This window comes from Gambusia affinis, linkage group LG11 (genome assembly GCF_019740435.1).
Source record: "Gambusia affinis linkage group LG11, SWU_Gaff_1.0, whole genome shotgun sequence".
NCBI classification, from domain to species: Eukaryota; Metazoa; Chordata; class Actinopteri; order Cyprinodontiformes; family Poeciliidae; genus Gambusia; species Gambusia affinis.
In genome coordinates, this window is record NC_057878.1 from 29422655 (window position 1) to 29437938 (window position 15284).

A 15284-nucleotide genomic window follows, 5' to 3' on the forward strand; every position below is an offset into this window, starting at 1 on the left:
TTCCTTAAAAAACATTTTGATCTGATGTGAATAATGACATTAGCTCACTGTGCTAAGTAGCATCAGGCGAATGACTGAGTGACTGGAATGAAGTGATTATTTTTGAAAATGCTTTTGTTGTGAATTGTTGATATGTAAATAAACCGAACTCAGACTAAAAGCACACAACAGAAAAATGCTGCAGCCTCAGAAATAGAAATTAACAGAAAAAATGCAACTAATGGTAAAGACAAAAAGGAAGTCCTCCACACCAGCAGGGGCAGTATGGAGTCTGCTCTATAGTATTATAAAAGACGTGGAGCATAACGTAGCTCTTCTTTCTCCTGGACCTCCAGTCTTTCCAGTCTGGTCCACTGGCTCCCCCTAGTGGTCTGGAGGTTTAGAGGTCACAGCGTTTTTCTGTTGGATTTTGTGTTTGTGTGTTTTGCAGTTTGTGTTTTCAGTTTGTGTTTGCACTGCGCTCGGCTGATGATTTGTCCCTATTGGTCTGATCAGCAGAGGAACAGGAAGTCATCATCACCCTGAGGACCACGGTGGACCAGATGGAGACGCTGCCATTAAAACTCTCTTTAATCCAGTTTATGTTTCAGTCTGCTGACTCTGTGACCTCAGGGTGAGTCTGTCTCAGTTGATGCTGGCAGCTGTTACCATGACGACAGCTGGCAGGAACAGCGCTCCGGCAGCTCTGCTCACCGCAGCCTGAGCGCCTCCGGAGGCATCAGCTCCAGCGTGTGGGTCGGCCCGTAGATGTTGACCACGAACAGCTTGACGGCCGGGTTGGGCTGGCCCGCCTGCACAGCCAATCAGAAACACCGCTGATCACACACAGGAAGTCCAACCGCTCCAGATGGAGAACACATCGTCACCTCCATGAAATAGCGGAGCATAAGTCAACCATCGCCCTCTTTTTATGGCATCATTTTTGGCCAAAGTCATATTTTGTTAATAAAAACAGGTAAAATGATTGATGCCTTCATTTCAGGAAGCTGACGACATAAAAACGTCCAGATCAGCAGCATTCACTCAGACTGAATTTCATCCCTGATTTCCTTCTTGTTTATTTCAAATCAGACGGTGTGTAGTCCCTCCGGGGACAACCCACACAAACACAATACGTCAACAAACCTCCAAAAAACAGAAGAAGAATCATGAATGAAAAACATTTTTATCTAAATGTCAAGTAACAAAATTAAAAGGAATAAAAAACCATATAGAACAAAAGTTCACCACCTTTCATCTGTGTCTTTAACCCCAGATGGTTTACAGATGACCTCTGACCCTTCCTATGTTGACGGGCAGCAGCAGGTCGTTACTGACAGTTTTTGTTAAATAAATGCTGACTCAGCGTAACATGATAAGTTCTTGTTCCTTATTTTAAAAGCTGGTGATGATCTGTTTGTTTTAAATCAGATTTTGAGACGTAAAGAACCGAAGCAGGTGTGTTTATTTGTCCCAGACGGTGTGTGTGGAAGCGGTACCTTGGGGTAGGGGTACTGCTTCTGTTTGGGGTATGTGGCGCCGGTGAAGCGCGGCAGAACCATGTTGGGGACCAGAGAGTCGTTGAGCACCAGGAAGGCCAGCCGCTCCCCGTCTGGAGACCACCAGTGGGCCACATGGCTCTCCAGGATCTCCTCTGTTCCCACACAAACTGCCAGTTATTATTCACAACCAGGACAGCATGTTTACGTTTAGCTCAGCGCTTTTGCTAACAATATTTATCTTTGGCCCAGCCTCTATGGAAGACTGATCCTGGCAAAACTGGCAGTAACTGCAGAAATAAATAAATGAATGTGGCAAATACTGGATCCTTATTTGATTACTCAGTAGGATATGAATTATTGTTTATCATTTTAAAGTGTTATTTTAACTGTGTCACTATTATTTAATTTCCCATTTTATTTCCAATCTTATAGGTTTAATTTATTTCCTTTTTCTCTTCTTTACTTTTAAATGATTAACATTTATGCTGTTGAAATATTCCGTGTCCTTTTATTATTTAAATATATTCTCGTGTTGCCACAAACTGAAAAAAACAGCTGCTAATTGAAAAAGGCTGCAGTTCAGTCAGCATCACTGATCGGTATCTAATTATACTTCAGAAAATAATTAAGAGTGAAACCGTTACAGCAGCCGCTCTCATTTTTAGGTTTAAAGTAAAAACACATAGATGAATTCCTCTCAGCCAGAGGGAAGAAATCTGCACTAAAACAATGAATATTTCATAACTCTCTTTCATGCTGAAATATTCCAGCAACAGCTCCTTCAGCTGAATCATTCGCTGTACTTAACACAAGTCATTGTAACCTAGAATAGAGGTCGACGTTTATATATAAATATTTATTTATATATTTCACGTTTGAATAATATCAGTCTGGTAATGCCAAAAACAGCTGCTAGTTGTCCCGCTAGCTTATCGGCTAGCTAACAAGCTAGCCGATAAGCTAGCGGGACAACTAGCATGCTAGCCACAAAGCTAACATCGCAGAACAGTATTTTCGTTCTCAAAGCATAGTCTACATAAAGCTGGTTCACAAAATAACAATAACAAAACTTCATGGAATCACGTCCATGTACTTAGAGAATGTTTCCAAAAATAAAACGAAAGCTATTTTCGTATTTTCTGCTTCTTTATGGAGCGGATAGTGCCGCTTTGAACCTCGCCACCGTATCACACCTTAATTTATCAATGTGATACCCGTATTGAAGACTTCTGATCTAGAACATGGAACTGACGAAGAAAACGTCCGGTTCTGGTTCTAGACGGAGTAGGAACGGGCCGAACCTTCATAGAGCCAGTCGGCGATTCCGTTGAAGATGACTCCTTCCTTTCCCGAAGACGTGAGCCGCAGAGAGTTGCTCTTGACGTGAGATCTGTAGTAGATGTTGTTTTCAAATATGTAGATCTGCACACATTTAGCATACGGGCGCAACAATAAGATCCTAGAATAGATCAGCACTTTATCTGTGGAGCATCGAACCATGATTTACAATCACATCTGATGATAAAGGCTGGAAGGAAACAGCAGCAGAGCTTCAACACTAATCCTTCATTTATCAGCCGATATTCTGGTTCAGGTTTATTTTAATGTCTCAGGATAAAACAGAACCGGGTTTGGACCTCACCAGCTGCTGTCCAGAAACCCCCCACGCAGCGTACTGCAGCACGGAGTTCACCACCTCCGGCGGGTCCAGTTCCCACACCTCCCTGAAACACATAGCCAGAGGTCAGCCAGAGGTCAGGCAGAGGTCAGCTGGAGGCTAACCTCCAGGCAGACTGGAGTAAGTTACAATCCGATCCAAGCGTTCTGGAACATTTTCTGGAATTCTTTGAAAGTTTTTTTTTTTTAACTCAGTTTGTGTCACTGCAGCCGATGTCTGCTGTCCATCATCTCTGGAGCTAAAATACAGTTTTCTTTGTGACAAATTCATTTATTTTGGGGGTTTTCATTAATTTGGTTAAAGAAATCGAAATGAAGTTTTGTCTGTGACCAGCAGGGGGAACCAGTCGGACCAGGAAACGTTTTAGGTCCGTTTCTGGTCCGGCCATTTGAACCGGACCTGAATGTTCTTGTGGTTAGCCAGCAGGCCAACTGTTGCTGTAGCTCAGCCACTCCAAGACTCCTCATGCTGCCACAGACATCCTGGATCCATCTAAACCCAGTGAACTGAGGTTAGCAGGAACGTTTCAACATTTCCTTGCAGCTTGTGGTCCAGCTGCTCACCGTGTGTGGATGTTGTAGATGCTGTAGGACGCCATGAAGGAGTGTCTGTAAACCTGCAGACAGAGCAGAGAAGGACAACATCAGCAGGAAATACTCAGGTGGAGCAGCCGCTTTCTGATTCGGGCTGGAACATCTCATCTTCATCCTGACACCTGATGGCGAGACGTGTCATTTCACATCGTGGCAGAGAGCGTCTGCAGGGTGGAGATGAAGGGAGTACAAATGTCTTTACGCCAGACGAGTCCAAACACCTAAACACAACCCAAGGGAAGAGCGCTGGCTACCAGGAAACACAGGAAATCTCTGGAAATGTTGTAGCTGTACCTAATAAAGTGGCCACAGTGTGGCCAGGCATTCAGAGCATTGAAGCAGCAGCTGCTACATTCTGGAACGTTCTCTGCAGAACCACCGGCTCTTCTGACCAGAACAATCAGCTAACTACAAGCTAGCTGCACTAACTACAAGCTAGCTGCACTAACTACAAGCTAGCTGCACTAACTACAAGCTAGCTGCACTAACTACAAGCTAGCTGCACTAACTACAAGCTAGCTGCACTAACTACAAGCTAGCTGCACTAACTACAAGCTAGCTGCACTAACTACAAGCTAGCCCTAACCATAAAAATTAACTCCACTAACGCCAAAGCACCAGACCAACATGCTGTTCAGCATGTGCTAACATGCTATTTAATGAGCTAAGTGTGCTAACCCTGTTCAAGGTGAGATGCAGACGAGAAGAAACCAAAATGGCGACTGCAGAACATGTGGTTGTCTCTACCGGACTCACCTGTTTCACTTCGTAGGCGAACAAAACGTACTTCATATCTGGAGACAACGAAAACTTTGCCACATTGAAATTCACCTGAAACAGCAGAAACACAATAATTCACAATAATTATTAATTGCTGACTTTTTATGATCATTTTACACATGCGCGTGAAGAACTGCATAGTTAGCTAACACTCTGCCAGCTAGCTACTATGAACAGTTGCTGCATGTAGCATTAGCTACAGATCATCACAGATGGAGGTGAATAAAATGAACAATTCCTGTTGGCGACACAGTTTGAGGTCTGCAGGGTCGGTTCCCAGGAGGATGCGCTGCTGTAGAAAGCTAGCTCTGCTCTGCAGTGCTGCACTGACTTATCATCTTTTCAATTCAGTTTCAAATGTTTCCACATTTCTGTTGTTTTCTGGGCATTTCATTCAGGTTCTCCACGTCTCCCTCCATAGCCCAAACTAGCACTTAGCTTAGCATGGAAGTGTCAATGGCATTAGCAGAGGCGAGAGTGTTGTTGTTTAACACAAATAACCTTCCAGACCACAGAGAGCAGAACAGTTTAACAGTTTTTATTATCACAGTATATTTAACAAAACATTTTTAGCAGATCATTTATAGGAGGAACCAGATTTCTGATCCGAGTCCAGATCCTCTGGAAAAATCCCAAGGCGTACCCGGATGGAAACATCGTCTCTCCAACAGATCCTGGTCTTCCTCTGGGTCTCCTCATGGTGGGACATGAACCCCTAACCAGGGAGGTGTCCATCCTAACCAGACCTCAACTGGCCCCTCTCAATGTGAAGGAGCAGCGGCTCTACTCTGAGTCCCTCCTGGATGACTGAGCTTCTATCTGTAAGGGAGAGCCCAGACACCCTTCGGAGAAAACCCATTTCGGCCGCTTGTATCCACGATCTCGTTCTTTTGGTTCTTTTTCACCACAACGGACCGGTACAGCGCCTGCTTCACTGCAGACGCTTAAACTCCTCTCCTTGGGGCAGGACATCCCCCCTGATCTTCATCCTGGCTGCCTCAGTGGCGAACTGCTCCAGTGAAAGCTGTCGATCACGACCTGATGAAACCAGTAGAACCACATCATCCGCAAAAAGCAGAGATGCAATCCTAACGAAACCAAAACAGATCTCCTCCACACCTTGGCTGGTCTACAAACCGATATTTAAGTTATGAACAGAATCAGTGACTAAGGTCAGCATTGGCAGAGTCCAACTCTCACCAAAAACGAGTCTGACTTACTGCTGGCAGTCTGAACCAAATATTGGTACCGGTCAGGGACCCTGTATCAAAGGGCCCGGTACCTTCCTGAATTACACAGCCCAACATCTTCCCCTGGTCTACAAAATGGGCATGCACACTGATTGGACAAACTCCCAGAGTCTTCCAGGAGAAAAACCACAGTGCTCAAACACCTCAGGATGGACTATCTGATGGTCTCTCCTCTCCAAAACCGCTGGACTGACCAGACCAGGGAGGCTGAGCACTGTGACGTAGCTTGAACTATTGATAGATAGGAGCAACAACACCGCTCTGAACCAGGGGAACTGCCCTGATGTCCACGCAATGTTGGAGAGTCCATCAACCAAATCAACCAAAAACAACCAGAGCTTTGAGGAACTCCAGGGGGATCTCACACCCCCCTGATGTAGAGGGCCAGAGATAACAGCATAAAATACAGAGAAATGAGTTTCATCTAGGGGGATTACTTACAAATGTTGTGTTTGGCAGGATGATCTCGGTCTCATTGGTGAGAAGGTTGAACTTGATGACATGGCCGTTGCTGTTCCTGTAGATGACTTCAGAATCTGGAAAGAGAAACACTCGGGTGAGGAAATGCTGCTAGAAACATCCAGACACCATCCAGAAACCATCAACAACACCCAGAAACCATCAGCAACATCCAGAAACCATCAACAACATCCAGAAACCATCAGCAACATCCAGAAACCATCAACAACATCCAGAAACCATCAGCAACATCCAGAAACCATCAACAACATCCAGAAACTATCAGCAACATCCAGAAACCATCAGCAACACCCAGAAACCATCAACAACATCCAGAAACCATCAACAACATCCAGAAACCATCAACAACATCCAGAAACCATCAGCAACACCCAGAAACTATCAACAACATCCAGAAACCATCAACAACATCCAGAAACCATCAACAACATCCAGAAACCATCAGCAACACCCAGAAACTATCAACAACATCCAGAAACCATCAACAACATCCAGAAACCATCAACAACATCCAGAAACCATCAGCAACACCCAGAAACCATCGACAACATCCAGAAACCATCAGCAACACCCAGAAACCATCGACAACATCCAGAAACCATCAGCAACACCCAGAAACCATCAACAACATCCAGAAACCATCAACAACATCCAGAAACCATCAGCAACACCCAGAAACCATCAGCAACATCCAGAAACTATCAGCAACATCCAGAATCAGTCAGAACGAAGCAGTCTTTGGGTTTTATCCAGCAGAGCAACACTGAAGGTAAAGAGATTTCAGTAATCCAGTCTGAGCAACACAGTCGCAATCTGTTTCAGAACAAAAATACCTTCACAAGTCCTGAAGATTTACTTGTCCATCCATCCATCCATCCATCCATCCATCCATCCATCCATCCATCCATCCATTGTTCTAGAATGAGCCAAACAGAACTGGACCTAAACCAGAATCCTGCAGTTCTCCACATGCCATGCTAATCCCGTTCCTGATTGTGACTGTGAGTTGAGAAACGGTTCTCCATCATGAATCGTATTTATTGAGTCGGTCTAACCGGCAGTACCAGAGCGGAAGCCCGGTAGAACCAGAACTTTCAGGCCTTGAACCCGTCAGCAGTTTCAGGCTGAAGTTGAGCAGATATCCGTTTCTCTGCCTCCACATTTCTAACAGTCTGCCTGATGGTCCGGGGGTTCTGGCCACAGATAGAGAGACTCCGGAGATGAATAATCACCGTTTCCATGGAGACCAATTAGCATTGGGCAGGGTCCAGCGGGCGGCGGATGCAGGTAGACGATCACTCCGCCTGCCAGGCATCTTTGTCAGATCCTCCGCTCAGCATTTCCTTCTTTATGTCTGTTGATCCTCCGGCAAACTTCCACTTCCTCTTTCCATAATTACCTTAATGAGCCATCGCTTCCTACTTTCAGTTTTGCTGGCCGCCCATAAGGACAGGTTCTGGTCCCGGAGTCGGGCCCGCCGGACCGCTCCACTGTGATTGGGTGCCAGGCTCAGGTAAACCTTCATCCCAGGCGTTGGCTTCAAGTTGAACATTTGGACCTTCTTCTGGTTCCCTCCAGAGTGGAACGTACTGACTTGGCCCAAATGGACCAACTGTTCTGGACTACAAAGCCCGGAATGCTCAGCGGGGCGGACAGGCAGAACTTTGTCAAACTTTTCAAACTGTGAGGTAACTTCCTGCTTTCATGTCTCCAGAGATGGAGCCCTTCATCCTCGCTGCTAAAACATGGAGGAATGTGAGCAGAGACCGGTTCTGATGGTTCTGATGGAGATAACCGGGTCGACTGTCACAGAACCATCAAGCTCTCCTGTCTGGACCGGTTCTGGAGACAACGCCACACCAAGGTGAGAACAGGACATCATTCATGTCCTGGTTTGACTCCAGAACCTCTGTACTCCACCAACTAGACTTGGTTCTGGTGGAAAACTCCCAATTTACCGTCTGGATCCTGACTGGATTTCTCTTCATCGATTCCCTGCTAATCCAGATTATAATCTCAGATTATCTTGTTTATAATCAGAGAGAGATGTTACTGACAGAACGTATTGGTACCAGATTTCAGGTTCTGCTGGAGGTTTCTTCCTGTTAAATGTTTTTTCTCTCCACTGTCGCCCCCTGCTGGTCAGGAGGAGTGATGCTGCCACGCTCTGCTGGGTTTCCTCAGATTGAAACTGTGGACTAATTAGAATCATGAACTGAACTTGACTGATAACTAAGATCAAAATGAATGAACCTTTCCAGACAAAATGACTCTAATAAACTGAACTGGACTGAACGGAGGGGGAAGCGGGTCAGGATTTTCTCATCACTGTGAACTATGGATGGATTTTAGTTCGCGTTAATCAGACTCTAATTTGTTTGTCTAGAAAGTCTGATTCGGTTGGCAGGCAGTGAGAATGCAAACGGACCAGAGACCGCTCCACAAGCAGGAAGTTAGCTACAGTGCAGGGCATTCTGGGTAATACATTACTCTCTGCGGGTTAACGGAGATGTTGTGTCGGTTGTCATGGCAACCGTTCTGCATGCTGACACAGAGAGCAGGAATATAAATGGTTTAAAGCAGGGATCTCAAACTACAGTCCTGCAGTTTTTAGATGAGCCACAGGTACAAAACTCTGGAATGAAATGTCTTAATTACCTCCACCTGGTGTAGATCAGTTCTCCAGAACCTTAATTATTCTGTTCAGGTGCAGCAGAGGCACATCTAAAAGTTGCAGGACTGCGGCCCTCGAGGCCTGGAGTTTGAGACCCCTGGTTTAAAGTGTTTTACTGCTTATTTTCCCGTTGCCGTGGAGAACTGTTGCTGCTGTCACGTTAAAATCTTTAATAACAAAAACCGAATTATTTACCTTGTTTTAAAAACAATCATCAAATAGTTTCATAAAGCATGAGTATTGGTTTGTTACATTTTGACAAACTAATTTGAACAGCGTCAATTATTAAATTGTTCACCCATATAAAAGAGAAATTTGCTCGGTCCTCATATCCATAGAACGTTTGAAATGTTGTGCACACAGAAATCATAACTTCACATTAAAATGAGACTTTTTAGAGGTTTTCCATCAATATGATTTGGTTGCGACCGTGATTTGTCTTAAAATAAGGTATTTTATCAATGATGTGCTAAACATTTGTTTTATAAGTTTCCATTTATTTAAGGTGTTTAGAAACAAAGTTTTTAAATTTCTTTTCATTTTTCTGGCAATTATGACCCAAAAACTGTCAAATTCCATTTAAATTGACTCGACCAATATTTTTCTTCACCATTGCATCAAACTGTGCTAATAAATAAATACACTAGAGTCACTAGAGGATCCTGTATTTAATATTTATGCTCCAGATACTAGATATTCTATTTTGAATTCATTACATTCACTTCTTTAATTGGTCACACAAATGATTTATGCAATAAATGTTGGGTCAAAATCCATTTAACACAATCATCCAGTAACAGTGCACTACACAAAAACAACACAAATAAAACACCAATACTGACCTCTGGATTGGCTGCTAATTTTACACTTTAGGTATAAATGACACTCTGTGATTTGGCAACTTGGAGCCTAAATTAGACAAAAACATACAACACCTTCAGGCACAACGCAGCCAGCATTCAGTCGAAAGGACAATCAGGATCGTTGTTGTGTTGATGCATTTTGACGTGTTTAAACCTCCAGTGGCTCAGTGTGAATGAAGAGCAGGCTGCCCAGCATCACTGACCACTGACACATTCCTTCACAGAAATAAATGTGTACAGGATGAAGAAAAGACTTTGAAAATCACGCCAAACAGGAAAGAAAATACATTTGAACAGATTTATTGTGATTTTTGAAACAGTAATTGAGTTTGGACATTTGGACCCTTTAGAGATCAGAAAAATGGCCCAGAAAACGTGGGAGAGATTTTACAGATCTGTGATGAATTTAAACCTGTTCTAGCTGTAAAACGTAGAGCTGCACAAAGAAATTGGGCGTCACTTCATTGAGATGGAAACACAACTAATATAATTACATCAGAATAACACAAAGTCTTTATTATTTACTATTAATTTCAGCATTACTGGAACCGTAAAAGATTAATTATCTTATTAAACAACATATTTTCTCATTTTCTTAAGGAAGTAGAGCTAATTTAATTACCAATACTTTTATACATTATAAATAATATATTTATATCTCCATCAATTATAGGAGGAACAAAGAAATAAGGAAACATAAAAAACAACATGATCAACTATAATAAAAGTACCATTTGCAATGTATCCATAATAAATTTAATTGAGCAAAAGTCAAAAACAAACAAATGAATTTGATTCACAGAAGAAAAACAAATCTGGTTGATAAACAGATACAAACAAAAATTCACATTTTTGTTTTTACAGTGCCATGTATATTATTATTATTATTATTATTATTATTATTATTATTATTATTATTATTATTATTGAGACTTTTTGTTGGTAGAGTTGTTTTTGGTTTCATCACTATTTACCAGCTGTTATACCTGCCATTGAAAGGTTTCTTCAAAGATTATCTGTTAGTCTGCAGCTCATGTGAGCAAACCAGCCGAGGAGATGAACAGTTAAACACTCAGCATCGTCTTGAACACGAACTCTAGTTGGGTAACGCTGAGATCTCTGGGTCTTCTAAAAGATAGAGTCTCAGAGAACAGTTCTTAAAGATATAGCCAGTGTTTTCAGCAAAGTTGAGCTGACTGTCCAGGAACGACACAAAGAATTTAATATTTGCTGCGGTTTCAACAGGTTGGTCATCGAGAGAAACTGGAATCATTTTCAGGTCATTTAATTAGCTCTACTTCCTTAAGAAAATGAAAAATGATGGTGTTTCATAAGATAATTTATATTTACGGTGCCAGTAATACCGAAATTGATAGTAAATAATAGACTTTGTGTTATTCTGATTTAGTGACGTAATTATATTAGTTGTGATACCACCCCCAAGCCACTAGAGGCAGTAGCATGGCTGAAAAGATGCAACTAAGGAGAAGATTTAGAAGTTCACAGAAATCTACAGAATTAGTTAAAAACTGTGAGCTGAGCTGAAGCAAATAAAAGAGAGAAGTTTAAATACATGCTGAGAGTCAAACTCATACCTAAAGGTGAAAAAGTATCACAGATTTCTAAAGAAAATAAAAATATAATATAGGAAACAGCGCCCCCTTCACTTCCGGAGTGCAATGGTCTCATTTCCAAATCAGGTCTGAGACAGACAGCGGTCCGTCCCGCCACTTCCTGTTTGCTGCAGCGAAGTGTACTTTTTTTTTTTTCAATGAACTTTATTTAAATGAAATTAGTATACATCAAAACAGCATAATGAACAATACAACATTCAAGCAAAGACGTACATATCGAGATTGTCCTTTGAGCCTTTTCATTTGTAGAGTCTGTTATTGATTTGATATATAGACCCATATCTTTAATGAAAAAATAAAAACAAGGTGTTTTATTAGCAAATTTGCATTTATGAATATAAAATTTAGCAAAGAGTATTAGTAAGTTTATTATAAAGAAATGATTAGCAACCTTTCTATGAAATCTATAGAAACAAAATAAAACATTTTCCCAGCATAAAGAAAAATTCTTTAAAATATGGTCAATAATAAACCTGCTAAATTCAGACCAAAACCTTTGTATAACAGGGAAGAGCCAAAAAAGATGTCACAGTTTCTGGATGGCCCTCACAGAAAGTGCAATTAGTGTTTATGTCGCTTTTATATTTTATCATATAGTGTTTAGCAGGGTAAATTTTATGGAGAATTTTAAATGACACTTCCTTCACCTTGTTTATAATTAAATATTTATGGGGGATCATCCAAACAGTTTTCCAGTGAATATCTGGGATATAACGGCTCCAATAAAGTGTTATGGTTGGACGAGAAACAGTAAGTTCTTGGAACAATCTGCGTATTCTCTCATTGTTTTTCCTGAATTCCATTGAAAAACAGCTTTTTCCCACAGATGATTCGGTTAGAACAGGGATACAAGGTGGAACAGACAGAGTATAATTAGTGTTTTTAAACAACATTAAGGTGCCCAAAGGTACAGCATCAACCACCATGGAGAATTCCTGGATACTAACTGGAAAATTATATATCCAGCAGAATTCATTGTAATTGATTAATCGTCCTTCTTTATTAATCAGCTGATCCACCAGTAAAATTCCATTTTGAACCCAAGTTTCAAGATAGAGTGACCTATTTTTAATTAGAATATCTCTGTTGTTCCAGATGAGGTATTTGTGAGGTGAGAAGTTATGTTTATAAATGAGCGTCCACGCTAAGAGCACCTGCTTATGGAAAGATGAGAGTTTTACAGGGAGTTTCTCAACATTGTAATTACAGTGTAAAATGAAGTTGAAGCCACCAAAGAGCGAGAAAATGTGTTGTGGTAAAAGGTTCCAGATAGAGGCTGGATTCTTAAGGAAGTGTTTAGCCCATTTAATTTTAAATGTGTAATTAGGGTAGAGAAATCCAGAAAGTTAAGTCCACCTGATTCATAATTATTCATAATAACAGTTTTTTTGATATAGTGAGTACGATTTTTCCATATAAAATTAAGAAGCATACGATCAATATCTCTACAGATTTTATTGTCTAAATGTAAGGCGAGAGCAGCATAAGTCAGTCTGGATAATCCTTCAGCTTTAGAAATCAAAACTCTTCCTCTAAGAGATAAATCCCTCTGAAGCCACTGGTTCAGTTTATTTTTGGTTTTCTGTATAATTGGTATTAAATTAGAGGAGCATCTTAACTTCTGGTCTTTAGAGATTAAGATTCCTAAATAAGAAACTTCTTGTTTAACAGGAATATTGCAAATATCATTAGCATGACAATCCTTAATCGGTAGCAATTCACATTTTTTTAAATGTAAAAATAAGCCAGAGGCTTTGGAAAAAGTATTAATTACCTCTAAGGCCAGAGGGATCTGGTTTGCATTCCTTAAAAATAGTGTGGTATCATCTGCCAGCTGGCTGATTATGAGTACTCTGTTAGCTAAGCTGATTCCTTGTACGGCACTATTGGAGATATGAGTTGTAAGGATTTGAGAGCAGAGTAAGAATAAATATGGTGAAACGGGACATCCTTGACGAATGCCACGTTTTAGGTCAAATCTTGGGGTGGTGCCGTTTGACAATTTAATAACACTATTGGAATTGGAGTATAATGTTCTGACTGCGTTATAGCAGCGAAGTGTACGTGGCGAGGTGTGAAAAGGAAGTTGTGTTGGTCTTCTTCAGGGGCTTTTGTGACGATTCATTGAGTGGTTTTGGTGCAGCGCCCCCACAGGTGAGAGGGGGAACAGGTTTTCAGTTAGTTTGGGTGGTTTGACACTGCAGAGTGAATACGAACCACAGCAGCTGGAAATGGAGCAACTGTTGCAATTTTGGTCCCAATTCGAACCGAATCTACCGGACTATCAGGTGGGGAAACGGCCGATAAACCACCTTTCTGAGGCGGTGAAAAGAAATCACAATAAATCCATATTTTTTTCAGTTTGAGTTGGTTCTACATTCAAACCTGGTTTTAGTTAAACTGTGTGTTGTGTGTCGTTCCTGCAGAGCTAACGCAGCTCCTCGCTGGGAGACGGATGAATATGATAAAAAGAAACGGCTGCAATGATCTTTAAAAGATTGCTCTGGTTCTCTGCACTTGTCTCTTTAAATAATGGACCATTCAGAGCTAAAAAAGAACAGACTCTAATGTATAATTCAGAGCCATGAATAATGAAACGGCTCAACTCAGAGGTGAAAGATGGCCGCCGCCTCCCGCAGTGGCTCGGCTGCAGCCGCTTAGCGGGACTTCCTCCAAAGTAAAGGTCAGTGTGGCTCGCTTTGAGAAGACTGGATCCAGATCCATCCTCCTGTTCATCTGCTGGGTCAGGGAAGCTTTCATCAGCAGAAACCGTTTTCATATTAGTCTGGAAGTCACACAGTGACAGCATGCTACATGCTAACAGCTAAACCAAGGCTCTCGAGGATGATGCAGCTGGTCTGGAGATTTCCGATGTGACAGGAACCGAAGCTGCTGCTGCTGCAGGGAAACATTTTGTGTTTTCTCTGTGATTTACTAGAAAACTTTAATATTTCCTGATAGAAATACGCTTTCCAGCTCCAGATGCCACGGACGAGAGATAAATCTGCTGGAAGCCGCTTCGGGACAAACGACCTGATAGAAGATTAATCACACACCGGCTGAGTTAGTGTTGCTAGGCAACAGCGTTTCAAATGCAGACGCGCTAAGTGCTGCAGACATTAGCGAGCCGCGTTGAGGAAGACTTCAACAGAAACAGCAGCTGAAGGTCCAGAGGGACAAACTGCAGCAGGTTGACCAGGATCTAAAAGATGCAAAATCTGAAAAAAAAACATCCGGAAACTCAGAAACCCGCAGATCCTTTGGTTCAGACTAACTGCCACTGTTCATAATAACAATAATAATAATGAATTTAATTTGTAATGCACTTTTAATTAACAAAAATCTCAGTGCTACACATAAAACAATCAGTGTTCCCAGTGTTCCCATCACTTCCTCGACATTTCAACTGGGAGAGACAAAACCACCCGAGTCCAGCACCTGGTTACCAGGCGACTGGTTACCAGGCGACTGGTTACCAGGCGACTGGTTACCAGGCGACTGGTTACCAGGCGACTGGTTACCAGGCAGTAGTTTCAGTTTCAGTTTCAGTTTCTAAGCCTCAGGATGAAACCAGTTTCTGATCCTCTGATTCTCCATGTGGTTGGAACTTTAGACTGGTTTAAACCAGTTTAGACTGGTTTTTCACAGTAAACTTGATTCATATCTGTTTCTTTATTTTTGAAGCATCAGAAAATGTTGAGGAAACAGAAAAAAATTGGATTTGTTTCCACTTATAAAACATTTTTATTCCAACGTTTCCGTGAAGCGACCGTTTGGTTTGAGCTGAAACAGGACAGATGACCTCGCCTGGAGGGTCAGAGGTCACCAGGTCACCCCACTCAACCCGGCAG

At 41.8% G+C, this 15284-nt stretch overlaps 1 protein-coding gene across 2 annotated transcripts in view; it reads right to left on the reverse strand.

Annotated features, from left to right (window-relative positions):
- Positions 1-15284, reverse strand: part of LOC122840296 (inactive dipeptidyl peptidase 10-like) — an 85699-nt gene that overhangs the window by 15720 nt on the left and 54695 nt on the right. For both annotated transcript variants that reach the window (XM_044132568.1, XM_044132569.1), the window contains exons 4-10: positions 6224-6318; positions 4509-4583; positions 3723-3775; positions 3124-3205; positions 2783-2903; positions 1479-1633; positions 694-791 (exon numbers count right to left, since the gene is read on the reverse strand). In XM_044132568.1, coding sequence (XP_043988503.1) covers positions 694-791; positions 1479-1633; positions 2783-2903; positions 3124-3205; positions 3723-3775; positions 4509-4583; positions 6224-6318 — 679 coding nt within the window. The remainder of the gene's footprint in view (positions 1-693; positions 792-1478; positions 1634-2782; positions 2904-3123; positions 3206-3722; positions 3776-4508; positions 4584-6223; positions 6319-15284) is intronic.